Raw genomic sequence first — 16,705 nt, 5'->3', positions numbered from 1 at the left:
TGGTTCAGTATGATTGATCTGATCCTACAAGGAGATGTTATGGGCCAGAACTTGAAACAAGGTACTAAGTGGAATGGAAGAGACAGTGGTTAAATCTAGTTTAGGATTGATTTAATCCTACAACAAATAATGGTTTCCTAATGATATAACGATTGGTATGTACTCAGTGTGCAGCATATAAGGAAGAAGCTTTCAGGCGAGGAGGACAAACTCACTAAAGGACAAGCCCATTAGAACAGAAGCCACAAGAAGCTCTGGCCCTTAGCCAGGATTCAGTCAAGGAGATTCACAAGCCAGAGAAGGCAGCCTACGCTCTCGGAAGCAAGACTACAGAAGGCCTCTAAGAAAAACTAGTCGAGTCCCAAGTGAAAGAGAGAATATTTTGAAGGAGACAATAAAGGATTTGGACTTTAACTCCTGGCTGCATTGGGGTGATTACTGAATCTGAAATGAAGGGTGCCTCCAGAAGCCACCCAAGAAACCTTCTCCCAGAGAACATTATATTTTAAAGAGGAATATTACAAGAATCTATGCCACTATGATGTCATCTGATACAATAAATCTCATGCTATCAATTGTAAATATCAGTATCCTCAGGAATGGGATCTTTTTCATTTCTCTGCCCATTAGAATGTGGCAAAATGAAAGAGTTCATGTGGTCCTGGAGAAGGATGATAAAGGCATATATTGGACTGTCTATTCCATATAATAGTAAAGTTCTTCTGACTATTCTCAGACACAGAAAGATAAAAATGTCACTGGTGAGACCAATAACCTCTGAGAATTCACCTGGGGCCAAAACAACATAGTCCATCACATTGATTAGGTAAGGAGGAATCACAGTGATAGACATAACAATTTTGTTTAGATCCTTATAGCCTATTATAAATCACCAGACATCATCACCTTTCTCACTAATTACACAAGCTTTTTATAAGGGGATGTGATGTGGTAAAGTACTCTGGACTCCTTCCTCTTTATCATTAAGGATGAAGTAACTTTGGCCTCTCAAAGAACCTGGTTCATTTGATTTTAACTTTATGATATGATTTGGGTAACTTCAGAGATTTCCATTTGATCCTGCCAACAACAGTCAGCAAAGAGGTTATGGTAGCTCCTATATATATTCCAACTTCCAAAACTCAAAAATGTTCCTGTCTATTTCACAAACTCCTAGAGAAACTGGAGTTCCCCAGTGGAACCTTTGGGAGTCTCCTGCTATAATAATAATCCAGCTGACAATATCCAGAAGCCCTTTATATTCAAGTGGGGTGAAGCTTTAAGAGATGTCTTAGAGTTAAGCACAACTGGAGGGTCCTTACTGCCCTGTGTATTTATGTTACCTGTTGGAATCTTTACAAAGTGTTAAGCCATTGGAGTTGATTTGATCTTAGAAAGAGATATTTTGGGCCAGAACTTGAAACAAGGTACTAAGTGGAACTGATAGAAACAATGCTTGTGTTCACACCTTTAGAGAGTTCATAAGTATCTAAGTACTCAATGGAGTTCACACGTTTGGGAGAATGCAGGGCTTAGTAGGGCTTAGTCCGAATTCACACCTCCCTTAGGACCCAGAGAGCACTCTGGGAGATAACCCAGAATCCCTCTCCCTCCAGAAGGCAGAGTTAACCTTTGGGAGATCACATATATAGGGAGTTCTTGGAGCTTGAGTTTAGTTCTTCTTGTGGGACTTAGGAGAGAGAGACTCTGGAAGAAAGCCTACAAGCCCTATTTTCGAGGCAAGAGAGATTCATTGCATCTTCCAACTTGGTGCTGGCTGGAGGCTGAAGAAAGCAGAGGCAGAAGCCAAGGACAAAGCTGCAAGATCTCTTGGAGCCAGGCATAGAGTTAGGCCTCAACTAACCGGGCTAATTTGGAAGGAGAAATAAACGTTTGCATTTTTACCAGCTGGCTACATTTTGGAGTAATTATTTATTTTAACTGAAACTAAGGCTGCCTCCAAAAAACCTTCATAGTTACCTTACATTTTTACTAGTAGTCCTATCATATGTCAATCAATAGTCTCTTTATTAACATATTTCAGGAACCACACTCCTGAAATTGTCACGCAGGCCACTAAACAAGGTGGTAAGCTCTCTGTCTGCTATCCTTAGATAGCCTATTTGTATGGACATCCATATTTGCCAGACTAGTGACCTCCCACTCAAATCTTACCAGCTGGTCGGTCTGGGTAAAGCCTGATGCTATTTGAATAGAGTTCTACCCAAAAGACAGGCTCTAATTATTTTTGTTGTAGGCTGATCATAAGGCATGAAAACCACTGGCAGAACAGCCTAGATCCAGTCTATTAAATCCCTCTCTTTTAGGAATTTCACCCTGTCCTTTGCTATCCCTAAAAAAAAAAAAAAAAATTGGCTACAAACTCATCTGCATAAATCTCCATCTTAACTACCTAAAAAAAGACAAAGGATAATGCCCATCTGAGGTCTCTAATTGATTCAATAGGTTTTTATAAAATAAATTTCCAATGAGATTCTTGAACTAATGAAATTCTGGCTTGAAAAGGCTCCAGATTGGTTCTTTGGATCAGTAGTGACTGATCCACTGAATAATAATTTGCATGGGGACAAATTTGTAAAGTTCTTCATAGATATCTCTGTCCGCATCTGCAAAGTGATGAGACTCATCTCCAGGTGCAGGGTAAGTGAAGGCCAGTCCGATCTTGGCCATCTCAATGATAACAGCATTATGCCAAGAAACAGGATAGATTATCGCAATTTACAGGCAGGGAAAAACAATGCCCTGGTGGAAGATGGGAAGAAGGTCTGGTCAGCAAGACAACTAGTAAGTTTCCACATCAAATTAGAACTTCATCACAAGTTAGAGTAATAAGATGAACCTCAGACCACACAACACAATCAAAAAAAAAAAAAAAATCAAAGGAAGGCACAATGTATATCTCCACTATATACAACTGTATCCCTTCCATATCACAGATTAGCATAAAAAATTAAATAAGAATTTGGAGAAATTTTTTCTTCTCAGCATCTTATACTATCTTTTTTGGTAACTTATTTTCTGAAGTGTATTGTGTCAGTAAAAGTAGAAACCAGCACCACAAGTTGTTTTTGTAGAATTATAATGTTGCAAGACTCATTAAGGAATTATCTTTTTGCTTTGCTTTTATTTCTTTTAAAGCAAAAGTGTCCATTTAATCATCATTTTGTATGTGCTCACTCTTAGCATTAAGAATCAGTGGAAAGTAATCAATTTTCAAAAAGAGCATGAGCGCTGGAGGAAAACAGAACATGATGACGTAGAAGAACTCATCAAAAGAGTTGAATATATTGAACAGAAGCGAGCTGAAATATATGAAGAGGTGGGGGAACTTTTTAAAAAATGGAAATTTTAGGAAAATTGGACATTCTTTTAAAAAAAATCCTTATTGACCAGTTAGACAAATGATAATATATTTATTGTCTTTTCAAAACTTTTTTTATTACTCAATATCATGCTTATGAGTAGATAATTTTACTTTCTTAAGAAAACTGTCTATTTACTGTATCTCTGCAATGGAAATTTACCAAAGGATAAAGAATTCTGCTCAAGAATATAGTTGTATGTTCACATATCTTTGAAACACTTCATTGGAAAATTATTTGGGGTTTTCAGCAAGGGCAATCTCCAAAGAAAAATGTCTTTAAGAAGGAAAATGAATTATCTGTATTCTCTACATGGTCCCCAAAGCCTATTCTATAGCAATAATAATAGATATTAGTAGCTAGCATTTATATGGAGCACACACACATTATAATATAAATATAAACATTAAGATTTACAAAATGCTTTACAAATCACCTTATTTTATCCTTATAACAGCTGTGGGAAGTAGATGCTATTATTATTATTATTATTATTATTACCCTCATGCTACAGATGATGAGGAAAACTTAGGGAAACAGGTTAAGTTACTTACTCTGTATCAATACTTACTGTGTTGTATAATGCAGATGATAGGTTCAGTGTAGACAAATACTACTTTCTGAATACCCTTTTTTAAAATGAAAGTAACATTATCCTTTCATTTTCCCAGGTTCACAATTTTGACCTTAATTCATATTCACTTAAATATTTTTGATAGCTTCATCTTCAGTTCTACCTATGGGGTGTTTGGAGTCAGCTCCTACTGGCTCCAGAGAGTCAAATGTTAAATATTTATTGAACCTTTTTTTCTAATTTCAAGTATGGCTTTATATTATCAATCAGTGATTAGGCAATGGTGACACCATTATTACGACATGTCTCACACCTATCCCCTTCTCTCCATTCACAAGATCACCACCCTGAGATAGACTGTCATTATTACTTCTCACCACAGGACCATCACACTGAGATAGATTGTGATTATGATTTGTCAGTAGGACTGTGCAATAATTTCCTAATTGTTTGCCTTTCTTCAAGTCTCTCCCCTCTCCAATCTCCTTTCACATAGCATACTGATGAGATGATATTGAAACATATGTTAAACCATGTCAGTGTACTCTAGGTGTACGCAGTGTACTCCAGTGTACTCCAAGACTTCCCTATTCACTCTAGGATCAAATATAACCTCCTTTTTTGTATTTAAAGCCCTTAAAATCTCCAACTTACCTTTTAATTCTTTATATGCCTTTCTGAGTTCCTTTTCTGAATAGGGAACTACAGAGGCCAGTCAATGAGCCTAGAGAAAAAAATATTTTATTTGAAAGAAGCCCAGACTTGTCTTTTTCCCTTTAGCCCCTAACAGAGTACTTAATAAATGCTTTATTGATAATAGAAAGATGAAGTTCATTCCAGGAAATAAATTTGTGTGATTAGAAAGTGCCAACCTGATCACTGGGGAGAGTTATAGCTCTTTATTATTTTTCAATAAACAGGGTATTTTCTGTGATGAAACAATCTTTAAACATGAAGAAAAGATAGAAGAACTTAGTGAAGCAGTAAAAGAAGAAGAGGAAATATTTTCACAAATTGAGCATGGTGTCACCGAGGAATTAAAAGTAATTGAGGTAAATGTTATTTTCAATGAAAAAAAAGTAACTTGAAGCATATTATCCTAATGTTATATTTATCAAATGTTCAAAAAGATGTCAACAATTACCAACTCACACACCCACTTTTTCCTCCCTATAAAATTTCTGTCAAAAATATTTTTGATGAAAATTTGAAAAGAAATCAGTTAGGTTTTTTTCAAATAACATTGTATAGTGGTCCTAATCTTCACAAATCATACAACTGACACAGGGATACAGTATATATAAGACTCCACTGAATTAACTTGTGAATAATTATAAAAAAGAATATTATTCAATAGAGAAAAACTCAGTCTTAAAATGTTTCTCTTGCTAGGCATCTTCACACAGATATTGAGATCACTCAATATTCCTCAATTCATTATGTTTAATAATCTTTCAAATTCATCAGAGAGTTGTTTTCTACCATGCCCATAAGAATAGATGACTTATTTTTTTTACTGATTTCAACTTTTTTGAATATTTCAATATTTTGTCAGTCACCTATTTTTTGCATGGAAAATTGTATGTTCTAAAAAGAATTGGAAATTGGCAAAAACTATAAATTAAAGATTGATTTATTGTTTTATTGATTGTCTAGATCAGATATCAAACTCAAAGCCCAATTCTCCTCTGCAACTAAACAGATTAAAATATAATGGGAACATATTGAACAAAATAAACAAAAATACAATAGAATGTAGGTAATGTAATGTTTGCTTTCTAAGTCAACATGTGACCCTTAGGGATGCTTAATATAGAGTTTGGTGATCCTCATTTCTATTTAACCTTGACATCACTGATCTAGAACAGTGGTTCTCAAGCTTTTGTTCTCAGTATCTTTATATTATTAAAAATTATTGAATATCTGTCCATTAACTTTTTATGTGGGTTATATTTTTAGCTAGTTACAATATTAGAAATTACGACTTAATTTTTAATTTATTGACCTTCTGAAAGGGTTTCAGAGCCCCACCCACCTCCCAAGATTCTCAAGACTAGACTTTAATCTAGAACACTGAAACTGAAATGAAAGAAAGAAAAGAAGAAAGGGGGAGGGAAAGAAGGAGGAAGTAAATAAGGTAGGAAGTGTAATGCTGAAGAAACTGAGGCAAGATAGAGATCAGAGAGTTTTTAATGTTTTATTTGAAAGGAAGAGATTGTGCTGGGGCCATGCTGCTCCTAGGGCTGATGTCCAAAGCATCTAGCCACCAATATGAGTTCTCAATGACATATATATGCAGATGGCTCAACTAGACTGAGGCAGGGGCAGAGTCAGAGCAGTGAGAGCAGGAATGGACTATCAATCCGATTCTGACAGGGTGGAAAGAGGCACAGAACATTCTGATGATGTCTAAGATAGAAGGTCTTTCTCCTTATCTGGATCATCATGATTAGGAGGGAGAGGTGGTGTTGCAGGATTGAGCAGAACAATTTGGAACTGAGGCAGAACAATTCAGGGAAACGGAGGCAAGACAATTTAGGGAAACTGAGTCATGACAATTAGGGAAACTGAGTCAGGACAATAAAAGGGAACTGTGGCACAATATTCCACACTCTCTCTCTCTCTCTCTGAGAATTCTGAATATTCAAATCATTGAATTGCCTTCCTCTAGATGCCTGAAAGGTCTTAGTACTGTAATTTTGACCCACCCTATGTGAAACCAAGATAGAACTAGAAAAATGCAAGGACTTATGGCAAGGACAAGTCTCTCCCTGATAACCCCAGAGTTAATCAGCAATACAAAGGCTCCCTGTTGCTAGTATGTCAGGTCCTCTGAAGTTCTGGAGCATCTCAGCCAGAGAATCCAGTTTGAGATGGACAGTCCACTGTGAGTTAGGTCGTCTGCATTCATTTGTGCATTTAACTTTGTCTCTGCTTATAGAGCAGTAGGGCTCAAAACAGTCGTGCTGCCAATTCAGAGGGGCAATCTACTCCAGGGGAGAAGGATGAGGCTTGTAGTATCTCCACATGTCCCCACCCAGAAGAACAGACAGGGCTGCTACTAGGAAACAGAAAGGATCCAGATTTCTGAGCAAAGTGTCAGAGTATGCAGTTAGACCATCAAACCCCGAACTATCAGAGATATGATACCAAATTGAGAGGTCCTTTGAGAATGCTGAAATACTAATTAAGGAACAGGAGTTACAGAAGTGGAGAAACAGATCAGAGAGACTGCCAGTCCCAAGACAGGTGTCTGATTTCTGGTTGTTTCTAAAACAAAAATACTAATCCCCAAAACTGAGTCTTCCAGGGCAATTCCAACAGAATAAGAGATTTCAAAGTTAAAACATAACCAGCAAATCATAGTCCAGTAAATTTCAGCAAGGAGTAAAAATGAAAAGTACTGTTTAAAGGATTCCAAGTCAATCTGAATTAGTGAGATACGGGGTAGGGCAGAAGTGCCTAAGGCAAAGGGAATAGGAACTAAGGATTCACATTCTTTCAGGTATTTTGAGAAAAATCCACCAGTTTCCCCAATTTCCTATCTCTTCCTCCCTTTTTTTTCTCATGGAAAGGAATTATCAAATAACCACCCCACATATAAATCCCAAGAATAAATCAAAATTCCTATATATAATAGATTAGTACAATAGGGTTTCCTAAAAATCCCTCAACATAACAGCAATAGTTACCAATTTTAACAATTTCCATCCCAAATCTTAAACACATAGTAATAGCTGACCCAGTCAGGGTTTAACAGTCATTCATCAACCATTCCCAAATTCCCCTATATCAGTCCAAAGTACACTAGGAGCAGGGGCGATGGACCCTCAAAAACTGCTTCATGCTGAGAATGGGCAGAGATGCTCAATCCAAGGAGAGGGATGGGTATGGTGTGGGGCGCTGATAATCAAAGCTAATCTAGGTCCCAGATATGGCTGTAATTTGACCAAAATCTAGAACAACAACCAAAAAAACCTAACAAATAAAGGTTAAAACAGTCTGAAAAAGAAAGATTTGATTCACAAAACTGCTGCAAAATGTGAAGAGCCAGCAGATTCCTATGTGAAAAGATGAGTTTGCTTCACAGAACAGGCAAACGGCTATAATCCCAATAAAAAAAATAGCAGTTAGGTTTCACAGACCACTGTTAATAATAGTCCTCTCATTATTTAGAAACCTTTAAAAAATACTTGAATATCCAGACACAATATCCAGTACAGATAGATGACCAGACTAAATACTTATTTGTCCACATATTTAGGATATAATGATTACATATAACCAAATTGAAAATAGCAAGGTATGACATAATTGAATTGCATTAACAATTTCTACTGACCATTGCTCTGATTATAGAATTCAGTCACAAGAGGAAAAAATGCAGGGATATGACTTTAATAATATAAGCAATCAAAACTGACAACTCCCAAATAATATTAACTATAAGCCAAAGAAATTTTACCTCCAATAACAAATCCCATTAACCAAAGTTTCAGATAAATCCCAATCAGATATTTACCATGACTTTATATTGACAACAGTAAGAAATTTGTCTCAGTAAGTTCACAATTTAGAACAATTACCTTTCATATCTAAGTAGATGTTTCATAATTGAACATTATACATACAAAGAAAGCAGTTTGCTTCTAAAATACCCAATACATAGGCAAATATCCCAAATTGCATATTGTCCATAACAGAAACATTTTCAAAAGGACAAAGAAAAAACTATTATTTTCAGAGGCCCTTTAAATGACCTCAGGATGACCCAATACAATCAATGAAAACTTATACAGTATATCCTAATTCCACATAAAAGCATCCAAGAAGTTCTCAAAAATATTAAACTTTTAGAAACAACCCTACCAAATTATAGATCACATTTATGATCACATTCCTTAACCAAGGAAACCATTATGTATCAAAAGAAACAAATATTCAGTCAATTAACTAAGCCTTTGCAGAAAGTAGCTAAGACACACTTAGTGGGGGGAGGGGGAGAATTCCATGTGGCTGCCCTTTCTCCCTCTCCACTTCCAAGGAGGCAGCCATGGGCAGCGAAGGTGGGGTCCATTCCCTGGACAAGATTCCCTCCCATTTTCCACATAGAAATCCTTCCATTAAAAACTTTCCTGTTTCCTTCTTGCTACATATTTTAACCAATTTCTAACAACTTTTCGAACTAGATGCTCCATTGCTAAAGTAGCAGAAAGCAGTGGGGAGGTGAGTTTAATCTTCACCCTTGAAGACAAAAGATCCTCTTTTCCACATGCAACTTTTTTTTATTGTCTCTCCTAAATTGCCTTTAAAACTATTAAGTTCACAATAAAGTGGATAGACCCCATAAAACTCACATGTCCAGCAGAGCTGGATTTAAAGCATAACTTATAATGTTAACAAATTACCCAATGTGTTTCAGAAGATAACTTTACCTAATTAGAGGCATATGACCCCTTTCAGGCAAGTTAACAGAACTTCTCTTTAACAAGCCATTGTTGTTAAGATCTTATACTCAATGAAGATAACCAAATCTAGCCTCCATAGACAATAGTAAAATTATTTCCTACAATTTTAAAACTGCCCCCAAAATATGTTTGTTTGTTTGTTTTTTTCACTTAGGTTTAAAGTAGTTCTCCAAAACCTTTCCAAGTTTCAAAGCTATTAGCATAAACTCCTTTGTCCTCCAGAGGCCTTATCTGCCCAGCCCAAGCCAGGCTTGAATTTCATTGCTTTTTCCCTCCTCTCTAACTAAAGCAGGTTGCTCTTTTTTTTTTTTTTTTTTTTTTTTTTTTTTTTTTTTTTTTTTTTTTGAGAGAAAAACTTTTCTACCATTTTTAAAATAGCCAAACTTTTCTGTTCCTTTTACTTATAGATCACTGCAACAGATTAAAAACTTTAAAATCACAAGTAATTTTTATGCTAAGCACACTTGAAACATTGAAATAACCAATTTTTAATCATTGTTCCTAAACTTTTAGCAGAGCTCTTTAACGCACAAAACAGACAAGTCACACAGAACACAGATCACACAGACATAGACTGCACAGTTACAACATTAAACAAAACATTTAACACATATAACCAGATAGTGCCTAAAAAGGCTCTCAGAATCAGATTAGACCCGATGTGACTTAGAAGATGGCCAAACCAGAGGGCAGCATCCAGCATCCTGTTGATACCCTTCTCAGAATTTAATGCCATTGGCATTTTATTATTCTGAGAATCCAGGTGCTAGTACACAGAGCAACAGAACAAAGAAACAGATCAGATTATATCCTAAGACATCCAGACTTACTCTCCTGTGGTCAAAATGGAGTGTCCACTATTGGGCGTGGCTGCAGCTAAAAACCACTCTCTTCCCTGGAGACTCTGGAGAAATCCAGAGGGCCAGCCTCTCTAGGCCAAGAACCCTGATCTTCAACCACTCCAAGGCCCAAGGCGGAGATCCAAAGGTCTCTACTCTCTAATCCTGCTCTCGTTTTCTAATATCTCAGTGGGAACCCTCCAAAATATAATGTCAGAGAAACTGAGGCAAGATAGAGATTAGAGGTTTTTAATATTTTATTTGAAAAGGAGAGATTGTGCTGGGGGCATGCTGCTCTTAGGGCTGATGTCCACGCATCCAGACACCAATGTGAGTTTTTAATGACATATATATGCAGGTGGCTCAGCTACAGGGGTAGACTGAGGCAAGGGAGGGATCAGAGCAGTGAGAGTGGGAATGAACTATCAATCTGGTTCTGACAGGTTTGGGGGAGGCACAGGACATTCTGATAAATTGCGATTACAGAATGGGGAGAGGCACCCAACATTCTGATAATGTCTAACTAAGATAGAAGGTTTTTCTCCTTATCTGGATCATCATGATTAGGAGGGAGGGGTGGTATTGCAGGATTGAGCAAAACAATTGGGAACTGAGGCAAAACAATTCAGGGAAATTGAGTCAGGACAATTAGGGAAACTGAGTCAGGCCAATTAAAGGGAACTGTGGCACAACAGAAAGAAGAAAAAGGAAGGAAGGAAAGGAAAGGAAAGAAATAGAACGTGATTTAACACTTATCTTGAGCTAAATCAACACTTTTTCTAGATGCCCACCATATTACTGGCAGTAAAGTAGCACTAACCTACCCGACTCATGAATTTACCCCAATATCCAAATCTACATGCATTCTTCCTGCCTCTTTTCAGTGTTAGAGAGATCTGAACTGCAGAAGATTGCTGGGACCTCAGTAGCCCACATTCTCTGCAACAAAAGATCTCCACAAGAGCATGAAGAAATAGAATCAAAGAAGCAAGATATGTACCTGCACTTGAAATGGAGTTTAACCTTACTTCCTGATATTCTCCCTCATTCTTTCATTTTGTCCAAGAGCCTCAGAGATCCAAAGTCCAAATGACAGCAATCATCTGCAATAGAATCCATACAGCAGCATTCTAGAACTGCTAAACCAGGGAACTGAGAAAGGCACAAGACACTTATCTGTAAGGGGCTGAACCATGAATTGCCTGATGTGGGAGAAGGTTGAGATGCTTTGGGGGCTGAATCAAAAGGGAAGAATGAAATTACGAAATATTTCAGGAAAAGCTTAAGGACTAATCATAAAGAGATAAACCAACAGGTAAAACATCATTATGTAGAAGGAAACATAACCTCCAGATCTAGTAAATAAGTTCAGGTCTCTGTGAACAAATACTGCAAAACAAAAGAAAATGATAACATTTGAAGAATTTGTAAAATTTTGGGTGAATATGATACCATGATATACTGTTCTTGAATTGATTTTAAAAAGAATGAAAATGACAAGGGCAGAATTTATGACTTTTATATCAGAAATAATTGGTAGCATAGAAAAATTTGAATTTGTCATGGCAAGTCTCACCAAAGAAACAAAAAAGAGGACAACTGATAAATAACACAGAAATGAATGACAATCTAGAAGAAGAAAAACAAAAAGTGGTAACATTAAAAGAAAACATGGTCTCAATTCAAGTAAAACATACTGATCCTGAAGTATATTGATCTTGATGTGTAGAAATACCCTAAGGATTACAAGGAATCCTTGTACTCAGAAGAACATGACAAGTCAAAACACCTCAATACTATAATGCAGGAAATAATATAAGAAAATTGTTTACATCTTCTGAATACAGAAAAGGAAATACCAATTGAAAGAATGCAAAGGTTGCCATTAGAAAACATCTCAAGGCTGCTAAATCCAAACTCCAAACAACATCTTGGTTAAATTTAACAAGCCTATAAATTTAAAATATTTTACAAGTAACTAAATGAAAGACCTTCAAATACAAAGAAAAGGAAATTCTAATAATATAGGACTATTTTTTACCCACCAGAAAGTGCAAGAGGAAATGGAGTGATATTCCAAAAAGTAATAGAGTTATAAAGCAGCCCAGGATGACCAACTCTACAAATTTGAGATTAATCATAAATGAAAAAAGGTAAATGAAAAAGATGGCTGATCAATAATAAAGAGCATTCTAAACATTCTTAGAAAGAAAACAAGATGTGAAGAGATGATTTGCTTCTTTAGAACTCAACAACAGAAATGAAGGAGAAATGAATGCAACAGAAATATAGCAACAGCAGAAAAACCAATAAAAAGTAATTTATTTCTAAGTATATACAAAAAGACAAGAGTGAAGGCAGAAGTCAGGTGGATCCAGGTGGAGGTAAAGGTGAAAAGTGAGGCTGCCTGGGGTATTATGAATAGACCTTGTTGCACTCTATTTATAGGTAATCATGTCTTTTGTGGGACTACATTACAAAATGGAAGGGTACACAGAAGAGTGTGTGCTGTAACCAGGTTAGTCTCCCAGGAAGAGAAGACAACCAGGAAAGTGACTGAGGAGCAAGGAGGAATGAATTATAATGGAGAGAGGATAGTGGGAAGGAGATTCCACTGATAATTCCTCAAATAGATGAAGGGAGACTTACTGTGATGGGAGATGGGGAATATAAGCTGAGTTTCCTGGGAGTATTTGGTATTTTCAAAGACCACTTGAAGTCCAAGCACAGGAAGTAGGGAGGTGGAATTTAGGGAGACAATTGGCATCTGGGAGATTGGAAGGTCATGGCCCCAGGGAAGATATTTTGAGGAAAATAAAGGAGGAAGGTGACCACAGGGAGGGTATAGTTCAGAGCTTGGCTGCATAAGCAGGGTGGGAAGGAGGTTGGGACTGCTATGGGCCAGAGGTACCACCACCTGAAGGAATTAGCATTATTCTGGGAGTGAGGTATAATGAAAAGGGGAATCTCTTTCATAAGGATTTGGTATTTAATATAAGTAAACAATTCATTATATAAGACTAATAAACATTCCACTTTAAATAAGCAATCAAAGAATATGAACAAAACAATTTGAAAAGAATTGCAAAATATTCACAACCACATTTTTAAAAGTGATCTGAATCATCACTAAATAGTTAGAAAAATGCAAATCAAAACAGCTCTGAGATTCTTCTTCACACCCTGCAAATTGACAAACATGACAAGAAAAATGGCAATTTGCCATTAGGTCGGAGGGATTATGAAATAATAAGCACATCAACACATTGTTAGTTGGGTGGTAAAATGCTACAATCATTTAAAAAAGCAATTTGGAATTATGCAAATTATGCAAATAGACACTGAAGTGTCTATACCTTTTGAACTAGAGATTCTATTACAGGGCTTATTATACTCCAAGAAAGTCATCAATGACAAGAAAGTCTCCATATACACCAAAATATTTATAGCAACACTTTTTGTGAAAGCAAAGAACAGGAAACAAAGTAGATGCCTATTGACTGAGGAATGGCTAAATAAGTTGTGATAGATGAATATAACGAAATATTGTTGCATTATAAGATGTGATATACCAAAGGTTCTGGTAAAGGCCTCATTTCTAAAATACATAGAGAATTGCCTCAAATTTATAAGAATATAAACTATTCCCCAGTTGATGAATAGTCAAAGGATATGAACAGACAATTTTCAGATGAAGAAATTAGAACCATTTCTAGTCATATGAAAAAAGCTCTCAATCACTATTGATTAGAGGAATGCAAATTAAGACAACTCTGAGATACCTCTTCATACTTCTGAAATTGGCTAAGATGACAAGAAAAGATAATGATAAATATTGGAGGGAATATGGGAAAACTGGGATACTTACATGTTAGTGAAGATGTGAACTGATCCAACCATTCTGGAGAGCAATTTGGAACTATGCCCAAAGGAAAATCAAATTGTGCATATCCTTTGATCCAGCAGTCTCTACTGAATCTGTATCCCAAAGAGATCATAAAAAATGGAAAAGGACCCACAAAAATGTTCATAGTAGTACTTTTTGTAGTGGCAAGGAAATGGAAACTGAATGGATGTCCATCAGTTGGGGAATGGCTGAATAAGTTATGGTACATGATCATAATGGAATATTATTGTTCTATAAGAAACAATCACAAGATAATTTCAGAAAGTACTGGAGAGACTTACATGAACTGATGCTAAGTGAGAAGTGAATAGAACCAAGATACCATTGTACACAACAACAACAAGATTATATGATGATCAACTGTAATGGACTTGGGTCTTTTCAAAAATGAGGCAATTTGGGCCACTTTCAATAGGCTTTTTTTAAAAAAATAGCCTTTTATTTTCAAAATATATGCAAAAATAGTTTTCAACATTCACCCTTGTAAAACCTAAGGCTAAGTGAAGTGAATAGAACCAAAAGAACGCTGTACATAGCAATAAGATTATGTAATGATCAACTGTGATGGACTTGGCTCTTTTCAACAATGAAGTGATTCAGGGCAATTCCAATAGACTTGTTATGAAAAGAGCCATCAGCATCCAGAGAGAAAGGACCAAGGGGACTAAATGTGAATTGCAACATAGTATTTTTACCTTTTTTGTTTTTGCTGTTTGCTTGCTTGTTTTTTTTCTTTCTCATTTTTCCCCTTTGTGATCTGATTTTTCTTGTGCAACATTATAATGTGAAGGTATGTTTAGAAGAACTACACATATTTAGTCTGTATTAGATTACTTGTTCTCTAGGGAAGTAGAGTGAGGGGGAGGGAGGGAGAAAAATTTGGACACAAGTTTTTCAAGGGTGAATGGTGAAAACTATGATTGCACGTATTTTGAAAGATTAAAAAATTATTAGTATTAAAAAAAAAAACAAGATGTGATGTAATGAATACAAAGAAGCATGGAAAGTAGAGTAAGCAGAGCCAAGAAAAGTATATACATAGTAACAACAATGTAAATGGAAAGAACCATACTCCCCAAAGTCACAAGTTAATATAACAAAATTACAAGATCAAGAAGGACTTAAATAAAGAAATATGAGAAGGCGATTCTAACCAACCCCTTCACATGGGAGATTCAAAATTGTTACATATTGAACATGTTTTCAGTATCGACCAGTTGTGCTGATTTTTTCCTCTTCTTTTTTCTTTCCTTTTTTATCTTTTTGTTTTTATAACTAAAAATAGTTCTAGTTATATGGATGACATGGCTCTCTAGAAGAGAGTTAGGGAGGTATGTTGGAAACAACTCTGATGATGTTTAAAAAGAAGACATCAATAAAAACTTTTAAAAAATGTGACATGCATACTTTTTTTTGGAGAGCTAATTGTTAAACATTTATCAACATACTCCTAATTCTATCTAATTTTTCACTTTCCTATTTTTATTTGTCCACATTATTAGAATTTCTATGTATCCTCTTTTTACTACCCATTCTTTGAAATTCACTGATAATTTAGATGTTGAAAGATAGTTACTGTTTTAAATTTTATTTCCTTTTTTTGTTACATTTTAAGTGTTGAACTGTCTCCCTCTTTTCTTCCCTTCCTACCCTCCACTAAAGAAAGCCACCATTTGACACAGATTTATAAATATATGTAAAAACCATTCTGTCTATACTTCTGTTAGTTCTTTCCTTAGAAATGAATAGCATTTTCCTTCATAGGTCCTTTGTAGTTGATTTGAATATTCATAACATTCAGAATAATTTGATTGTTCACAATTATTCTTCAAACAACATTGCTGTTACTGTATACAATGTTCTCTTAGTTCTGCTCAGTTCACTTTTCATTATTTTATGCAAGTTTTTCCATGGTTTTAAAAAATCAATCAGTTAATCATTTCTCACTGCACAGCACAACTTGTTTATTAGGAGGTTGTTTTTAAAAGTTGAAAAGTCATTAATTATATGAATCTGAATATTTAAAGCCTATTTTAAATTGCAAATTTTAAATAATTGTATGATTGATTTTTTTTGGTTTTTCTAGACTTTATTTTTAAAATAATCTGTTTTTCTAGACTTTATTTTAAAATTGAGGAAATGTATATATAACTAGGGAGATAAGTGATTTGGTCAAAGTCATATTTCATAACCATTTTTTAAAGGATGAATATATTATAGAAACTGAACAAACCAAAGTAAGGGAAGATGAATGGGATGAGTACTTTCCCAAACTAAAAGCTGTTAAGGATGAATATGAAGAAAATATCAAAGAATTTGAAAGCCTCAAAAGTGAAATATCAGGTACACATTAAGCATTTAATATTTCAATAATCAAGTTTCCTATTGCTTCTTTTGTAGTCAAGGACAAAATATATATTCTGTTTATTATAAATCAGAAGGGAAGTAAATTAGCAGAAGAACAGGGGTAGAATTATAGCAGCAAAGAACAGTGATGTCTAATGTCAAGTAGTATATAACCAAGTATATGAACC

General features: G+C 35.5%; 1 protein-coding gene across 5 annotated transcripts in view; it reads left to right on the top strand.

Moving 5' to 3' along the window:
* The window catches only part of CCDC175 (coiled-coil domain containing 175), a 120,562-nt gene that overhangs the window by 79,949 nt on the left and 23,908 nt on the right, over window positions 1-16,705 (top strand). For 4 of the 5 annotated variants that reach the window (XM_031952671.1, XM_031952668.1, XM_031952670.1 and 1 more), the window contains 3 exons: window positions 3,205-3,340; window positions 4,878-5,009; window positions 16,376-16,514. In XM_031952671.1, the coding sequence (XP_031808531.1) occupies window positions 3,205-3,340; window positions 4,878-5,009; window positions 16,376-16,514 (407 nt within the window). The remainder of the gene's footprint in view (window positions 1-3,204; window positions 3,341-4,877; window positions 5,010-16,375; window positions 16,515-16,705) is intronic. The other variant, XM_031952672.1, reaches the window with a different exon arrangement.

The sequence above is a fragment of the Sarcophilus harrisii genome, chromosome 2 (assembly GCF_902635505.1).
Source record: "Sarcophilus harrisii chromosome 2, mSarHar1.11, whole genome shotgun sequence".
NCBI classification, from domain to species: Eukaryota; Metazoa; Chordata; class Mammalia; order Dasyuromorphia; family Dasyuridae; genus Sarcophilus; species Sarcophilus harrisii.
This window is presented reverse-complemented; position numbering and strand designations above follow the sequence as displayed.